We start from the raw sequence: 17,838 nt of genomic DNA, 5'->3' as shown, positions 1-17,838 counted from the left end.
ATATATATATAAAAGACAATGTTGTTATGGATTATTATTACCTCTGATTAATCTAAAATCTACACTGAAATGATATAAAGGCAGTGGAAATGTGTTTTTACAGTTCTGTTTGTGGTGCAAAAGCAAAAATCAGTAGTGACGCTACTGCCATCAAGTGGTTTCAACATGAATGCCATCCATACTACCACTAAGACTGATTGAAAAAATTAACCAATGAACAATTGGTCCAAAAAATCATTTCAGAACTATGCTTTGATTGGGAAAAGTTGGGAAAAGAAAAGACTTAATATAATGGAACTACCCATAAAATCGCAAAACCAAATAATCAGATATTTGCTATAATGACCAAACTGCTTTCTGCAAACAGAAATAAATAAATGACAATAAGTAAATGACACAGAGAGAATCCCACCTTGGTTCCTGAGGGAGGATTTCTGAGGTTTGATGGTGCTTGTTGATGATGTCCAGTGGATGGGTTTAGGAATGACTTTACGTGGTGCAGGGGTCTCCAGGGGGCTTTTATGCCCACCTGTTTGTTTGTCTCGGAGCACATCCTTTGAGACTGCAGGAGAAATTAATCAACATGAAAACAATAATCAGCACCATTTGTTTAGTCGTACTTGCAGCACCCTCAGCTTTAACAAACTACATTTATCCAAACACACATTTAGACAAATGTGTCTAATATAAGGGTAAATTTTTCGAAATTGAGATTTATACCTCATCTGAAAGCTGAATAAATAAGGTTTGTTAGGATAGGACAATATTTGGCTGAATCTGGAATCTGAGGGTGCAAAAAAATCCAAATATTGAGAAAATCGCCTTTAAAGTTGTCCAAATGAAGTTCTTAGCAATGCATATTACTAATCAAAAATTAAGTTTTGATATATTTACGGTAGGAAATTTACAAAATATCTTCATGGAACATAATCTTTACTTAATATCCTAATGATTTTTGGCATAAAAGAAAAATCGATAATTTTGCTAATGCTAAAAATATACCCAAACGACTTAAGACTGGTTTTGTGGTCCAGGGTCACAAATAAGTCATAATTAAAAAATTATAAATGTATTTGCATTTTATAATAAAATATCAAAACAAGTGACATCTGTTTTAAGAAAGCACAAGCACACATTTCAGTCGAATTATTTCACAAAATGAAGCTTCAAAAATGAAACAATAATGTTCCAAATGTCTTGCACACTTTCTGGTTGTCAAATGTTTTGGAACATGTTCATATGCTAATATAATGAACTACACCTGTGGTTATTCTGCTAAGACATCTGCGTGAAATTAATGGGAATTGACATCCATGAAAATAACCTGAAAACCAATTGGTTAAAACTAATTGAAAAAAAGTGTCTCATTAAATTGAAGCCGATTCTGACACCATAAGCTGATGCCATATTTTGAACCTTAATGCAATGCATTAAGTGTAACTTAAGTATCCAAAAATTTTCAAATACTTTTTTAGGGTCACATTATTGATAGATGACCAGTAAGGGGAAAAATCTATACAAGTATACAAATCTATATATGTATACCAAATCTTAGCAGCAGCCTCACCTGATGCTGGGCTTCCAGCAGAGGTTTTATCAGTAGCAGAGAGTCTGATGCTGCGACTGCCTGAGATCTGAGCTGGCAGAGAGTCTGTCTGGGTGATTCCAGAGCTCATGCGCAGGGTGGACTGTGAGTCTGTGTTTGCCCGAGCTGCTACGACATCCAAAGCTGATCCCAGGAGGCGATTCTGAAGATAGAGGAGATATGATAAAGTAATGCATAACCTAAACACAAGATAAACACAACCAATTCATGAACTGTAGTGGAGAAAAGTCTTCTTGGTCTTGCAGGAATAATGCTCAGAGGCAGAGTTCCAGAAGCCAAAATAAGACTTTACTAGAAGAAATAATAAAGCCAAGATGCCAGCTGACCATCTGAATCGGTCTCTGTCCAAGCTACCATTCTTATACAGTTTTGTTATCAGTCACTGTCCAATAAGCATATAGGTCACTTTTTCATATTCATATATCAAACAACTTTTTATTTAATCCTCTCTAAGTGCCTAAGGGATATACATTACATATGAGCTGTCGTGGATTTAATAAATATTTTGCGTGCAAAGTACACATTATTCATTCCTGCACCCTCTATAAAAGTCTCTGAAACGAAGATGTGACACAACAGCATGTGACTCCTTAAAAACAGATTTCCGCAATTAAAGTCTGTTTGAAATCAAAAAAAGTTCAATGTGCTATGTAGACATGACCTGCTCAGTATTTGGTACTAAGCCACCCTGATGAACAACAGTATCAACTATATCACCACATCATATTTACAGTAGCAAATACATTTAATTCAAGGGTGGAAAACTAACTTATGAATGTTTTTGGTGCAATAATCCTTGACTAACATAAGACGACTTAAAAAAAATGAAATGAAAAAAAGAAAACAAATAAAATAAAATAAAACAGAAACAAAACAAAAGAATACAAAATGAAAAACAAAAATAAAACAATAAAAATAAAAGCAAAACTAAAACAAAACAAAATAAAATAAATAAATAAAAACTAAAAGCAAAACTAAATAAAACTATTAACAAAATCAAAATAAAACTGAAATTAAAAATATAAATAAATAATATGTATATATATATAAATAATATAAATAAAACAAAATAAAATACAAAAACAAAACAATAATAAAAATAATAAACTAAACTAAACTAAAATAGCTAGATTCTGCAACTCCAGATCTAGACAGAGGTCTTGCCATTTTTACCTGCAGCTGGATCTGCTGACATTGGATCGTCTCCAGGTGTTGCAGTCTCTGCTGGATCAGAATGCCAAGTTGTTCCTCCAGATGGGCTGCTCTCCCAGCAGGACTGTTCTCAGTACTGGCCGCCCTTCCCGGCTGGACACTGGACTCTGCTGCCTGCAACCTCCTCAGCTCAGCAGTTACCAGTGCGATCTGAGCCTCCATCTCACTCTGAGCCTGATGGACCAAACAAAGACAGTTTAAGGTGAATGCTATAGTACTGTATTGCTTTATGAATGTTACAATATTATAATGCTGTATGAATCTAAGAATGTCTACCTTGATAAGTGGCGCTGTGGCAGCAATAGTAGCAGCGGTTATGGCTGCCACGTTTGCAGAAGTCCCAGGATCTCCTAATGGACAAACAGGATCTGACTGGCCTCCTGGAGTTTGGGATCTGTCTTGGTCCAACACTTGTACTGTCACGTTACGTCTTAAAGGGGCACTTTGGGATCTGAGGAACAAAGTGAAATATCCATGTGTACAAAATAACCATGTTTGATCATAGGAACAACTGAGTGAAAGCAGGCATTACCTTTTCTTGAGGGCTGCAGAAACGGCTCCTCTCCCATCAGCAGAGTATGTAGAAATGTGCACATCTTCACCTGCGGTGTTCAGAGATTACAAATCGATTCACATTAGCTGCTTTCAAAAATATATAATACCAATATAATTCAAAACAATACAATATAATATGATACCATTATAATTCAAAATAGCAAAACATAATATAAATTCATACTTTTTGACTAAGTTTCTCCCAGTCTGCATGATTGTAGTTTGATCATTACTTTAATACCAATATAATATAATACCTTTTGACTTTAAGTTTGCTGTCTGCATGATTGTGGTTTGAACTTTACTTTTCTCTTTCCTGGAGGCCTATATGAGAAAATAAATAAATAAATATGTTAATCAACTTAAGCAAGTTTAAGTCGTTTAATTACAAACAAACCAAATATAAGTCAACTGTAAATAATAATAATAATAATAATAAATACAATACAAAAAAAAAAACTCACTTGGTCAAAAAAGTCAGCAAATTGATTTGATGGTCCACCAGACTGTTGTTCATGGGGTTCAACTGAATTTAGATTTTAAAAAGTATTTATTCTTTTGATCATTTAATTGATCTCACAATCTAACTATAATCAATCGAATAGTGTTACCTGTATCTGTTTATTTACTATTTATTCAAGTTTTTTAAGGTATCTAATATTTTGATACTTAATTTCAAATACTTGATCTAAATATTCTTAAGAACGGAAAGTTTGTCCTTTGAAAGCGTGTAGGCCAGGGGTGCCCAAACTCGGTCCTGGAGGACCGGTGTCCTGCAGAGTTTAGCTCCAACTTGCCTCAACACACCTGCTGGGAAGTTTCTAGTATGCCTAGTAAGAGCTTGATCAGCTGGTTCAGGTGTGTTTAATTGGGGTTGGAGCTAAACTCTGCAGGACACCGGCCCTCCAGGACCAAGTTTGGGCACCCCTGGTGTAGGCTTTCTTGCATTATTATGCTGTTATATTATGATTATATATTCAGTGGCATAAAATGGTCTTAAAATGACAATGATATCGTTTATCGCAATTATTTCTGGGGCAATATATCGCACAACAAAAAGTTGTTATCGTGACAGGCCTAATCTAACAGTGTTACCTGTATCTGAAACTGAAGGTATATTCACAGACAGGACAGGTGGGATTTCTCTCTCACCCACAGAATGAACATCTTCAGAGTCTGACAGTCTCCTGATGTAAATATTAACTTTAGTATGGCTCTTACGCTGTATTTCCTCTCTGCTGGCACCCAAAGCTGCTCTGGTTGAGTTAATGAACACATCTGCTGCATCAGAACTGGATGTAGAGTTGTTTAAGTGCGTGTTATTGATCATAGACACACAACAAGAGTCCATTTCCACTTTTATATAATAAGTATTTAGACAGTCCATTAAAGAGACACCGGTTGTTTTTCAGTGATGTCAGTCTTTAAACAGTTGATAATAACAAAGTTACAGACCCAGCAGCTAGTTGTCAAAAGCTTTGATCATTTTCAGGCGTTCATAACCGTCTTACCGTAAACATGACGTAAAGATAACGATTATTGCCTTTATTTCCGGAGATATCCACAGATGACACGTCGGTCACTCTGGTGTTGTTGTCAGTATTGGTTTTAAATTTCCCGCCGCAGGTTATTTTTTAAAAGCAACAGGTTGGCTCAGCCTCTCATTTCTGTTATTACAGTAAATCCCGACTTTGTTTCGTAATATTTTAATGTTATATATTTAAATGATGTTTTATTTCAGCCGTAAATCCAGTTATTTTCACAGCTTCGGTTGTTGCTGACAACAAAACTTCACAACCGTGATCTTGGAAACAACAGCGCGATCGCTAGACAGATTTCAAAATAAAAGTCTGTCTTCCCTTTGTTTTGGTCTCGGAAGTCTTGACACTGCTGCCCCCATTTGGTCCTTATTTGATCTGGTAAACATGAGAAATAAATGTTTCTGTGTTTTTGCTTTTTTTTTTTTAGTCTTTATCCCTACATTTTTTTTTTTTTGCGCAGTAATAAATCTGAGGCATTTTAGAAGATGCATTTTTATACTGTGAGAAGTATATCAAAAACGACTGAAAATGTAAAAATGCCTGTTTTACAATATTTAATATTTAATATAAGATGCTAATATAAAGCATTTAAATAATCAAAAGAAGAGATGCTTGTCTGTGTATTATGTCTGTACATTTTCAACAAGATGTGTATTACAGACACCATTATATGTATAAAATGATATAAAAATGTAATAATATATTAAATGATATACAAATTCAAATAGCCGTTTTAAGTTCTAAGGATCTGAATTCTATTCCTTCATACACGATTTTACTTTTTATTTTATAAGGGCTCTTATTTGTTACGAAAGTGCCGAATCTGCCGATGTGAAGCAGCGGATATCTGTTCTGTTCTCACATGTCCTTCACATCCTGAGCTCTGAGGTAGTTGCTTTACTGTTTTTTTTTTTTTTAACGTGCTTTGCTTTTAGTTATATTTATTGTCTACATCTTATTTATTAAAGCATTTATTTTGGAAGGCATTTATCGCATATTTAGTGTTATAAATGTGCATGTGATATGCTAATGGCTAATGCAGCCACTCAACATCATCACACTCATTGAACTGTGAGGCCAAAAAGAACATGTTTATTAAGCAACTTCTGCACTGTCGATAAGAACAGGGAGAATTTCTGGTTCAAATGCTCGTGGTGTGAGTAATGGTATTTCATTTCATCCACAGCATCCCACTTTATTGTAACTATGGCGGCTCAGGTCAACGAATCAGACCAGATTAAACAGGTAAGAGGAACCTTAGACGTAACCGTACACATTTATTGTCTATTTTCAGTTTTGAAATCATTAAATAACTATTTAATTGCCCATCTTTGTATTTTGCAGTTCAAAGAATTCCTGGGAACCTACAATAAACTGACAGAAAACTGCTTCATGGATTGTGTTAAAGATTTCACTACAAGAGAGGTCAAACCAGAGGAGGTGTGGTGTTAAATTGTGATTACGCTTATATTTCTACAAGCTATCTTATAAGTCCTTTGAAATAAAATTTAAATTATTTAAAGGGATAGTTCACCCAAAAATGAAAATGTGATGTTTATCTGCTTACTCCCAGGGCATCCAAGATGTAGGTGACTTTGTTTCTTCAGTAGAACACAAACGAAGATTTTTAACACAAACCGTTGCAGTCTGTCAGTCTTATAATGGAGGTGAATGGGAATCACGGCTTTGAGAGTCAAAAAAAACATACACAAACAAAACCAAATTAAACCCTGCGGCTCGTGACGATACATTGATGTGTAAAGACACGAAACGATCGGTCTGTGCAAGAAACTGAACAGTATTTATATATATTTTTTTTTTACCTCTGATGCACTGCAATGTCCGACCTGTCCTGAGCGCGTTCGCGTCTTCTTCAGCCGGCGTGTGACGCGTCTTCTTCTTCTTCTTGTTTTACGGCAGATCGCAGACTTATAAGTGCATTACCGACACTCTATCTACAATCTCAATTAGGAGTGTTAATGGTCCATTTGAGAGATAGGTGGCGGTAATGCACTTATAAGTCCGCCGTAAAGCAAAAAGAAGAAGGGGTAAGCAGATAAACATCACATTTTCATTTTTGGGTGAACTATCCCTTTAACTGGATTTCAATATATCTTTCCTTTCCAGACTACATGTTCTGAAAGCTGCTTACAGAAGTATCTGAAGATGACGCAGAGGATCTCCATGCGCTTTCAGGAATATCACATCCAGCAGAATGAAGCGTTGGCTGCTAAAGCTGGCTTGTTAGGACAACCACGATAATCATCTGCGGCTGAACTCCAGAGCATTGCTCCGGGCTCTCTCTATTCCAGCATGGAGCAGGGCTCTCCAAACTGGAGCAGCAGGGCAGACGACGCAGGCACTGGGAATACTATGAGAAGTCCTGTAACGTCTGCCGGCTCTTCGGATAAATGGATCGTTGGGAGTTTTGGTTTCCCAAAGGACAGACACTGTCGTTTTGACCATTATATTGGTCTTCCGTAAAACACGAAAGATCTTGGTTGTTTTTATGTTAGCGTGCTACAAAATAAAATATTAGTCAACTCTAATATTCAGTCTCGTTCATGTATAATTTAGCTAATGAAAAAAAAAAAAGCTTTAAGGTAATGCTTCACCCAAAAATGAAAATTTGCTCATAAATTTCTCACCCTCACACCATCCAAGAAATGTAGCATACATCATTACACCACCTGCTCACCAGTGGGTCCTCTGCAGTGAATGGGTGCCGCCAGAATGAGAGTTCAAACAGATGACAAAAGCATCACAAGTAATCCACACAACTCCAATCTTGTGAAATGAAAAGCTGCATGTTTGTAATAAATCCATCAAGGCGTTTTAACTTTAAACGGCCACTTCTGGCCATATTATCAGTCCTTTATCCATAATAATGCTTCCTCCAGTGAAAAAGTCCATCCGCTGTTGTCCATTCACATTGAAATCCACCAACATATTGTTTATTACTGTTTCTGCTTGATCTGTGCATATTTCTCTCCTGATTAAGACGAGATGAATTTTTTCACTGGAGAAAGTGTTATTATAGATTATAAACTGGTATTTTAGCTAGAAGCAAAGGTTTGAAGTTAAAACATCGTAACGATGGATTTGCTTCTTACAAACACGCAGCATTTCACTTCACAATGCTAACTGATGGACTGCAGTCGTGTGGATTACTTGTGATGCTTTTATCAGCCTTTTGGACTCTTAATTCTGACGGCACCCATTCACTGCAGAGGATCCATTGGTGAGCAAGTGATGGAAAGCTAAATTTCTCTAAATCTATTTTGACAAAGAAACAAACTCCTCTACATCTTGGATGGTCTGAGGGCGAGTAAATTTCCAGCAAATGTCAATTTTTGGGTGAACCATTCCTTTAACAAAGAGGAGTTCTGTGAAGATTTTATTAGTATTACTAACTAGACGAATCTCAGAAAACATGGCCATAAAGTCATAATTCAGTCCAAAATAAATAGTTTTTGCCTAAAGGAAAAAAAAAGATCCTTTTTATTGCAATTTTGCATTGTGAAATTTCAATGAAACTCGAGTAAAAACTGAACAATATTTTAAGTATTTCCACATCATGGTAGTATTTGTTTATACTCTCTTTAAGCCATGTGGATTTAATCTTCTTAGAATAAAATAGTGGCATTACAATTTGAAGGAAAATTCTGATAATATCCATATTTTGTCCTGAAAATACAGGAATGCATTTTTCTGCCAAATAAACAAATGAGGTTAAAATGTGCCCCTGGTTGTTTTTGTGAGTTTTCAACCAGTTAATAAAAGACAAAGAAATAGGAAGAATATTTAAAAACTTTATTAGAAATGAGAAGACCTCTTCTTATTTTACATAAAGATACAATGGCTTTGCTCAGGAACCTAATGCCTTCATTTCTTCCTCCAGGAATCTGTAAATAAACAAGTCACAGGGAAGCAATTTTCACAATTTCGTCGCAGTGAATTAATCAATGCCTACAGCATAAAATGTTCAACATAGTCATAAGGGTCATCACTCTAGACAGCTTGGGTTTAGGTTTCAAAATGGTTGAGTATATACAGTCTAAAGATGTGCTAATGCTTCTACCAACTTGACATAGAAAATGAAAATTAATATACAAAGATGTACTGTTTAAAAATAATAAATCTTTTTACAGTTTGTTTAAAATGTATTTTTCAAATACATGGTTTTTGAAAGATCTATTTACAAAAGGAACAGTAAGAAACCCCTGGGCTTAACATACTTGTGTGAGAAGCAACTCATTTATTCAATTGGTCAAGAACTCAAAATGAAAATGAGAATAAAGGATTAAATAATAAAGTACCAGAAAATCTGAAATCAAGAATGGGGAGGAAAATGCAGGTCACCAATTTCTGGTGTTCCATCAGGGGAGCTTCGGGCCCAAATGGATAAAGAAAACGGGGGAAGATGCGGTTTACTGCACAGTAGTTACCCGAATAGTGACGTCACATTCGAAGCTTCAAGATGACCCGACAAAATTCTTATACTCTTTCTACCCCACCGACCGAACCGAATGTGGGACGATTGTGATTCTCATCTTGTAAAAAATACAAAAATGCTGTCCACGGACTGAATAAATATATTTAACAAGTTGCAAGATAATACCTTTATTTTACACAAAAATTTCAGCTCTAGAAATCTTTCATTAAATAACTTCACGGCTGTGATATATACTTTTTGAAATTTTCCATACTAAAATAAAAACTCTGCAATTACATATAAAAAGACAAAATACACTTGCAAAGTAAATTAGTCCACTGAAAACAGTTTTATCACGTGTTCCACTGTAAACATTTTCTGTAGTTTTTTTTTTTTGTTTGTTTTCATTTTCTTAAAAAGAGACAACAAAAATAGGTTTTGCATAATTCTCTGTGCTCGCATACTAAGACAGAAGTGGAAGACGCCAGCTGCAGTTTTCAGTAAACTACATTTCCTTTTGCAATTGACTTTGTCCTACTTTTCCAAAATAGGGCACTCTGCTGTAGCACATGTACTTTGGCAGTTCTGATGGAACAAGCGCATTCCAACTGACCTTTCTTTGAATAACCATGTCCAGCTGGTTAAGGTGACCATTACCTAGGGATCTGAGACAATGTTCTTACCATGTTCTGACAACTGCATCCAAATTCAGTCCCTGCTGTGCAGAAGCAGTAAGAGGAGGTTTCTGTTCAGCATTTGTAGAGAGCGAAGTGAAAAGTGCCATCATATACGTTCTGGATGGATAAATTGTAAGCTTTGATTTCATAGATTACATTCAACCCTCACGCGGAGTCCATTCCCTGGTGTGACAGCGATCGAGAAGAGGCAGGATCAGTTTACAAAGTGCAGAATGTGGGAGTGGCCAATAGGGATCAGAGACGTGGAGGCGGTGAGCAGTCGAGTGCTATTGGCTGCTTGCTCTGGCTCGTCAGGATGCAGGATGCTGAGAAGGCAGAGGTGGAGCGGGGCAAGGGCAGGGCACGGGCGTGACATCACCTGCACTCGACGGCCACAGTGTTCTGCGTGGGGGAAGCAGAAGACGGGCTCATGCCCGTGTCGGACGAGCCTGATGATGTGGACGCTGTGGTGTGGGACACTGTTGATCACAAATCAAAGGTCAATAAATCACAAAAGACCGGAAATTGAGAAATCCGAAGTTTAAATAGTACAATTTAAAAATGTTTTAAACCTGATGAACACAATAAACATACAACAATAACAATCATAGCTATTATTATTATTATGAAACTAATAATAATAATAATAATAATTAGAGCCCGACCGATATATCGTTTTGCCGATATTATCGGCCGATATGAGCCTGTCGCCGATATATTGGTATCGGCGAATATGCCGCCGATATAAAAAAATTTTTTTACAGAACACAACGCAGATAAAATGCTTGGAATTGTGTAATTACTTAGTTTGTCCAGCAGAGCACACTCTATTGTTTGCTACTGCAGACCTGGATAAAACACTTTAAAGCTTAGTCTATGGAAAACCATTGAAACTGAACGGCCATATCTCCGTAACAGCGCGGCAAATCCGCTCCAAATTCGGGGGATCCCTTCAGCTCGAGGACCCCTCTCGAACTGTCACGTCATTATAAGTGTTTGATCACCACATTTGAGTGATCATTGCAAAAAATGTGTTTATGTATATATATTCTGTTTATGTATATACTGTATTCTATATATATAGTACCAGTCAAATGTTTGGACACACGAATGGGGAAGTGTCCAAACTTTTGACTGGTATTGTACTATAATATACCCAAAGAATATCGGCCGACATATCGATATCGGCCTTTTTTTACTCCCTAATATCGGTATCGGCCCCAAAAAAAAACATATCGGTTGGGCTCTAATAATAATAATAATAATAATAATAAACAATCATGTCATTATAAATGAATAAATACAAAATGAAAAATAAATACTACTACTTCTACTATTAAGTCAAAGGTCAATAATTTGAGAAATTCAAAAAACATTTACATTTTTTAACATTAAGTACAATTTCCAAATTCTTTAGACCTGAACAGAATAAACAAGAACATTTTTTATGTCATTCATAATAATAATAATAATGTTATAAATAATAATCAATACATAGAAATTATTATTTTTATTAATAATAATAATAGTAGCAATATTTGTAAATGAACAAATACAAATGATGTATTATTATAAGCAAATTTACCTTCTCTTTCCTTCTTTTTTAATCTTTTCCGCCTCCTGTCGATGGAAGCCACTTCAGACTTGAGTGACATGTAGTATTTCCTGATTTCCTGTAGCTTCTCTTGCAAGAATGAAATGCGCTCAGCACTTGACATGTTGTCCAGCTCAGCTGTGAAAAACAGAAGCAGGAACCAGTAAGGACAGGATGTAAAAGTCTCAGACACTTCAGCGACAACCAAAATGTGTCTTTGTAACTTTGGTGTGTAATGTAACTTTGGTAAAGTTCGTAAACTTACTCAACTGGCAGGACCACTTATATGTGCGGGGGGAAGGGATGGATTGCTTCTCTTTGTGCTTGTCTTTCTCCATGTCTTTAATGTTGGGAGAAACCAGACCGGGTGACCGAGAAAGCTTCTGGCTCTTGGGTAGGCTGGAGTGCTTGACTGGGGCTAGCTTATTAGAGCTGTCCATGGCAGACAGGTCCTCACTGTCGCTACTGTGACCTGGAGACATACAGAGAGAGATTTTATCAGGTTTGAGTCCAAGACAAAAAATACCCATCATACACAATTAAAGCTATCATTGGTCACAAATAGAAATTAAAGCTAGAATGTTTAGCTTTGAACGTGAGAAATGAAGCAGAGGTTAATCAGACAGCCAAGAGAAGTGTAACATCACATGACATCAGTCAAGTTAGCGAAACCATTCTCTGGTATCATCATCTTTGACTCTATTCTCTTTCCGCCAACCTTTGATTAAATCACATACATTCAATTTTTACTGGGAAAAAATTTTTTTTGAATAAACCTGACCTAACCTTCCAGGATAGGAATCTAAGGAATAAAATAAAAATTAATTAATTAAATAAAACAAAAACTTCAACATCAGTTTATAGCAAACAACTAATAGAAAAAGTAAACCCTGACTTGGACATCAATCCATAAATGCTTTCAAGGCTTTGAACTTGCATCAAAACACTCACCTGCTCCATTCTTCTCTGTTTTACATACAGCGCTTGAACGTTTCTGGCTGCGTTTTTGCTTCTTGGCCGACAAGCCAGTAGTGCAATCCAATAACCTTTTCTGACCTGAAAATGCAGAATAATAACAACAATACAAATAAGAAAATCACACAGAACAAAAGCAATCAAAAAATAAAAAATAAAATCTTTGCCATAAAAATAATACAAATCTAGTGAGACAATATATGAATCTTGGTCAGGTTAGACGCCACATTGAATTGAACAGATGAAAACAAGGCTGTGAGGGATATATTTACAGTTTTTACAGTGGCATGCAAGGTTATAAAGGTCCTAGATCACATATCACGCCTCAAAACTTTAAAAACGTTTTTTTTTGTAGTTTTTGGCTTCTGAAAGATTCATCAGCTGAACAATCGTATCTTGTCAAACAACAATACATTCTATTGAACGCACTGTACTTCAGTCCCTCAGAGCCTCATTGCACTCCTTTCAAAAATAATAGATAATGGTGTTAACCCTGACAAAGGTCTATTGCTGATCATATCAATTATGCCAATAGTCAAATAGCTATTTTTTCCAATTCGAAAGGCTTACTCTTTAAAACCAGGTTTCATCAAGCTTTCACCTACCTCTGTCCTTTCCATCTCGATCCTGCAGTGAGATGCTAGAATTGCTTGAACTTGCACTAGCATCAAAACTATGAGTTGACTCATTCTCCCCAAGCCCCTCCTGTGATTCTGCCACACTGTCCACTTCGATGGTGGTGTCGCTCTCACTCTTAGTGCTGTGAGATTCGTCCGGGCTGGGGGCAGAGGATGGGGAAAACAGGCGTGGAGGTCCCACTGGAAGTTGGTCGGAAGGCTCTAGAGGTTGAGTTTTCTCTTCCTTCATCATTAGCAGTAACTCTTCACCAGAGGGCCTGTCCTTCTCCTCTGGATCGTCAAGGTCCACTTCATGGCAGACCAGCGCTTCGGGGCCGATTTGAGGCATCATTTCCTCATTTGCGGTTGTTGTTAGATCCTCAAGCTCTGGGTAACGAGGTTCTACCCTGAGGTGCACCTCTCTGGTAAGAGCGGGCATCTCAGATTTCATCTCGATATCTTTACTGGGAGATGATAATGTTGGAGAAGGGTGTTCCTCAGGTTTCTGCACCACCTCAGTCTTCTTCTCAGGATCAGGTTTCTTCTCCAGCGGTGGTGTTTTAACTAGAGAAAGCATTCTTCTTTCTTCTTCTTCTATGTTCACGTGGACTACCCTTTCCGGCGTTAGCTGTTCAGTGAATTCGAATTCCACTGCGGCATTTTGCTCTGACGCGCCGAAGTCCTCTGTTGCAGAGTCTGTGTCCGAGGTAATCTCCACGTGCGTTATTCTCTCTAAAGGACTATATGGCCTTTTCTGGGGTATCTTCGCAGGTTGCAGAGGAGTGGAGGGTTCCTCTGTCTGAGTGTGATTAGCAGCGGCAGGTGTTTGTGTGGGAGTCTCTGGTCCTGGTTCTTTCAAACGAGGCTTCTTCACTCTCGGTTTTGGAGATCCGTCATCAGACTCAACAGGGAGCAGGGATGTGTCTTCCTCAAGTTTACTCTCCCTCTCCTTGAAGTTGGGCATCTCCTGAGCGCTGCTGGGAAGTTCAGGCTCAGTCTGCGCAGGCTCTGGCATTGTGCTCTCCTCTGGGAGATTGTCAGCTGCCTCTTGTTTTGATGTTGGGGGTGGATAGGTTGTCTCTGTCCATTCCAACTTCTCAGGAGATTCCTCACACTCACTATCATCTGAGGAGTTCCCTGAATCTAAAAACGAAAATATACATCGAAGTCAATGACCATGAAAGTTAACCGTCAAGTATGATGCTTAAAACTAGTGATGCACAGACGTGTTGGACAATAAAAGCAATCATCTGTGTTTTCTGAGTCAACGTATCAGAGTCGATTTAATTTAAAAGGGGACGGGAAAAGGCATTGGACAGTTAAAAACTTGTGAAGTGATGAAAATGTCTAACACAATTTCATGTGATTTTTTTTAAACCCTGCAGTTCAGCATGAGCTCACTGGTTTATATATCTCAGTCATATCCAAATTAATTTCCATATGAAGAATACAATCCTTTTACAGTTCTTTTAAAAGATGCGTTTTAAAGCAAGGTGGCAGAAAATAAAAACCATCAAGTTATCAATTTCAGCAGGTGTTTTTCTATCGATTCAAAGCGATGTGAGCTGCTCTTACCATTAGATCCTCTATCCGAATCATACATCCCAGAAGTTCTCCTCATTCGCCGAAGAGGGGTACCTGTCCAAATATTTATGGTGTTAAACACTAGCCAAGGTCATGGGCTCCCAGGGAACATACATTCTGGTAAAATGTGTACATTGAATACACTGTTAGATGCTTTAGATAAAAAACATATGCCAAATGCCTAAATATAAGTGTAACTCATAACAGTAGTAACGTTCAACAAAACCCACCAAGCCATTAATCTTACTATAGAAACTAGAATGTTTGTAATCACATGGCAAAAGGCTGGTTTCGGTTTCTTGTGACAGGGCAGTGGCAGTAGCATGATATTACTACCATTCCAGTTATCAGACCTAAACTTCAGCTGCAAGATTACGCAGGTTATAGACAGCTTTTGACATGGACAGTCTTACCCTCTCCATTTGGCAGGGTAGAGGCATCTGTGGGCCTTGAGGTCTTGCTGCTGGATCGACCCTCGCTGCTGGGGGTCTTGGACACACTACGGGAGGTGCTGGGAGGGGTGGTTTTGAGTGGAGGACGACCTCGACGTATCGCTTGTTTGGCCTGTTTATCCTCCTCTCCATCTTCTTTATTCTATGGTGAAGGAGAGCTCAAAGGATCATTTTTTTCCCCCAAGGTTCTCAAAAGATAAATCTCATTTTAGTTTAAGACAGATTGCCACTCACCTTCACTTTTTTCTTTTGTTTTCTCTTTGTTCCCCCCTTATCGACAGGCCATATTATTCGATCTGCCTTGATCCATTCATCATATCTGTTGCAGAGACAAAATCCCTTGAATAATACTGTCATCATGCACAGGGTGAACAAATAACCCTTTCAGTCTTCATGCACCATTCTGATCCTTTTAAATGAATAATGGACATTTAATGCATGCTGTCTAAGAGTTAAGAAATCTAACCGATGAAATAACATATATTGGAATCTCTAATGGTAACAAGACTAAAAGGTTATTATGACGTGTTAAATTGAAGCAGAGGTTAATCAGACAGCCAAGAGAAGTGTAACATCACATGACATCAGTCAAGTTAGCGAAACCATTCTCTGGTATCATCATATTTGACCCCATTCTCTTAACAAGCATTTCAATTTTCAGTAGAACTGAGCAGTATATACAATATTCACTGTATATTTGCAAGCAAAATAGAGTCATAATTTTCACATGCATTAAACGCAGTTAATTAAACATTAAAAGACAGTCGCATCAACACCTCACCTAATATTCCAGCCGTAGTAATGCACCAGGTAAAGAACCTCTCCATTATCGGTCTCTGTGTTCCTGATGTTAGCTTCATAGATTTTCTGTGTCTTCCCCTTGCCGTATCTCACTTTGATTTTAGTGCCGGTCACAGAATGCTCAGAGTCCTCACAGCAGTCATCCTCCTCCATCTCATCTCTGTCAACCAAACACGAACGATTAGATTCTTCATCCACACAGAGATTTTTAAAGGACCAGATCATAGAAAACAGCACTTTTGTTGTTTGGGCCAAGTAAGATTTGGGGTCAGTTCATTACTTTATTCAGCAAGAAAGCATAAATCGTTCAAAAATGTCAGTAAAGGCATTTACAATGAAAAAAGATTTTCAAACATGCTGTTCTTTTGAACTTTCAAAATGTATCAATGAATCCTAAAAATGCATCACAGTTTCCACAAACATTAAGCAGCACAACTGTTTTCAACACTGATAAGAAATGTTACTAGAGCATCAAATCAGCATATTAGAATGATTTCTGAAGGATCATGTGACATTGAAGATTGGAGTAATGAAGCTGAAAATTCAGGAAAAAAATTACATTAAGATAAAATAAAAAAGTTTTCTATTAATTTGTAATAGTAATTCAAAACATGACTGTTTTTACTTATGTTTGATCAAATAAATGCAACCTTGGTGAGCATAAGAACATTTCTTTCTTCAAAAAAAAAAAAAAAAAAAAAAAAAGTTTAAATATCCAAAACTCAAAAGCTCCCCCAGTCCACCTATAGTTTAAAGAAACTAAGCTGCAAATTTGTTCAGAAATTACTAGGGATGTAACGATTAGGCGTCTCGTTCAGCTCGTCAGCTGTTTCTGTTTCATGCAGATATTTTTTTATGTATAGTTTCTAGTGCTGTCAAACGATTAATCGCGATTAAGCGCATCCAAAATAAAAGTTTTTGTTTACATAATATATGTATGTGTACTGTATATATTTATTATGTTTATATAAATACACACACATGCATATTATTTAGCAGATGCTTTTATCCAAAGCTACTTACAAATGAGGACAATAGAAGCAATCAAAACCAACAAAAGAGCAATAATATACAAGTGCTGTATTAGTATATTATTATGGTGTTATATTTCAATTTCACAAAGAAACATGCAGCATTTTGTCCAAGCAATAATAAAAGGACACATTTATTTATAATTAGTCTTAAACCTCATTTTGTACAAAAAACAAAAAAACAAAAAAAAAATTTCTGCGACTTGAATCGTGAAATCAAAATCGTGAGTTGAGTGAATTGTTACATCCCTAGAAATTACAAAACCCTTGTCATCTCTATCACAAGCACATCAATGTATGATCCCCCATTATTTACATATCAGCCCCTAAACGGCAATGTGGTGCACTTTGATGAACAACAGGAAGTAATTTTTTCAGGTACTGAAGACCCCTTTGGCAATTTGAACTTCAAGTTATTTGAAGTCCAACTGTAAAAATATTTGTTTGCAATAAGGCTTCGAGTAACAAAATAAAAATCTCAAAAAGTGTCCCCTTTCAGGAAAAGGTCTCAAAGAAAAGTCCAAGTAACTCTGAAATGACTAATGACTTAACACCATTTCCCCGGTTTAAATGCAGATATTAAAGGGGTCATATGATGCGATTTCAAGTTTTCCTATCTCTTTGGAGTGTTACAAGCTGATTGTGCATAGATAAGATCCCTGAAGTTGCAAAGACTAAAGTCTCAAAACCAAAGAGATATTCTTTATCAAAGTTAAGACTCTGCCACGCCCCCCTAAAACGGCTCATTCTAACACGCC

The 17,838-nt window shown here is 36.9% G+C and overlaps 3 protein-coding genes across 5 annotated transcripts in view; 1 reads left to right on the top strand and 2 right to left on the bottom strand.

The window, feature by feature from the left end:
• Window positions 1-4,724, bottom strand: part of LOC107725608 (protein TALPID3-like) — a 128,526-nt gene extending 123,802 nt beyond the window's left edge. The window contains exons 1-8 of the mRNA XM_016534936.1: window positions 4,469-4,724; window positions 3,838-3,899; window positions 3,631-3,697; window positions 3,351-3,420; window positions 3,095-3,269; window positions 2,780-2,992; window positions 1,568-1,748; window positions 413-562 (exon numbers count right to left, since the gene is read on the bottom strand). Of these exons, the coding sequence (XP_016390422.1) occupies window positions 413-562; window positions 1,568-1,748; window positions 2,780-2,992; window positions 3,095-3,269; window positions 3,351-3,420; window positions 3,631-3,697; window positions 3,838-3,899; window positions 4,469-4,724 (1,174 nt within the window). The remainder of the gene's footprint in view (window positions 1-412; window positions 563-1,567; window positions 1,749-2,779; window positions 2,993-3,094; window positions 3,270-3,350; window positions 3,421-3,630; window positions 3,698-3,837; window positions 3,900-4,468) is intronic.
• Window positions 4,725-5,212: 488 nt separating this feature from the next.
• Window positions 5,213-7,667, top strand: LOC107725628 (mitochondrial import inner membrane translocase subunit Tim9-like). Of its 2 annotated transcripts, XM_016534972.1 has the most exons (6): window positions 5,213-5,292; window positions 5,709-5,802; window positions 6,013-6,017; window positions 6,099-6,159; window positions 6,259-6,354; window positions 7,042-7,667. In XM_016534972.1, the coding sequence occupies exons 4-6, from the start codon at window positions 6,121-6,123 to the stop codon at window positions 7,174-7,176; spliced, it is 270 nt and encodes an 89-aa protein (XP_016390458.1). In that variant the 5' UTR covers window positions 5,213-5,292; window positions 5,709-5,802; window positions 6,013-6,017; window positions 6,099-6,120; the 3' UTR covers window positions 7,177-7,667. The 2 variants fall into 2 exon arrangements, with proteins under 2 accessions (XP_016390458.1, XP_016390448.1); XM_016534962.1 differs by lacking the exons at window positions 5,213-5,292; window positions 6,013-6,017 and having other exon boundaries at window positions 5,733-5,802; window positions 6,101-6,159.
• A 1,735-nt stretch (window positions 7,668-9,402) lies between these two features.
• LOC107725617 (AT-rich interactive domain-containing protein 4A-like) overlaps window positions 9,403-17,838 on the bottom strand; it is a 23,403-nt gene continuing 14,967 nt past the window's right edge. For both annotated transcript variants that reach the window (XM_016534947.1, XM_016534956.1), the window contains exons 17-25: window positions 16,030-16,209; window positions 15,483-15,567; window positions 15,210-15,390; window positions 14,788-14,850; window positions 13,201-14,355; window positions 12,572-12,676; window positions 11,886-12,092; window positions 11,612-11,758; window positions 9,403-10,505 (exon numbers count right to left, since the gene is read on the bottom strand). In XM_016534947.1, the coding sequence (XP_016390433.1) occupies window positions 10,402-10,505; window positions 11,612-11,758; window positions 11,886-12,092; window positions 12,572-12,676; window positions 13,201-14,355; window positions 14,788-14,850; window positions 15,210-15,390; window positions 15,483-15,567; window positions 16,030-16,209 (2,227 nt within the window). In that variant the 3' untranslated portion in view covers window positions 9,403-10,401. The remainder of the gene's footprint in view (window positions 10,506-11,611; window positions 11,759-11,885; window positions 12,093-12,571; window positions 12,677-13,200; window positions 14,356-14,787; window positions 14,851-15,209; window positions 15,391-15,482; window positions 15,568-16,029; window positions 16,210-17,838) is intronic.

The sequence above is a fragment of the Sinocyclocheilus rhinocerous genome, unplaced genomic scaffold (assembly GCF_001515625.1).
Source record: "Sinocyclocheilus rhinocerous isolate Xijiao unplaced genomic scaffold, SAMN03320098_v1.1 scaffold1004, whole genome shotgun sequence".
Taxonomy (NCBI): Eukaryota; Metazoa; Chordata; class Actinopteri; order Cypriniformes; family Cyprinidae; genus Sinocyclocheilus; species Sinocyclocheilus rhinocerous.
Note: the sequence above shows the minus strand (reverse complement) of the source record. Positions and strands in the feature narration are given on the sequence as shown.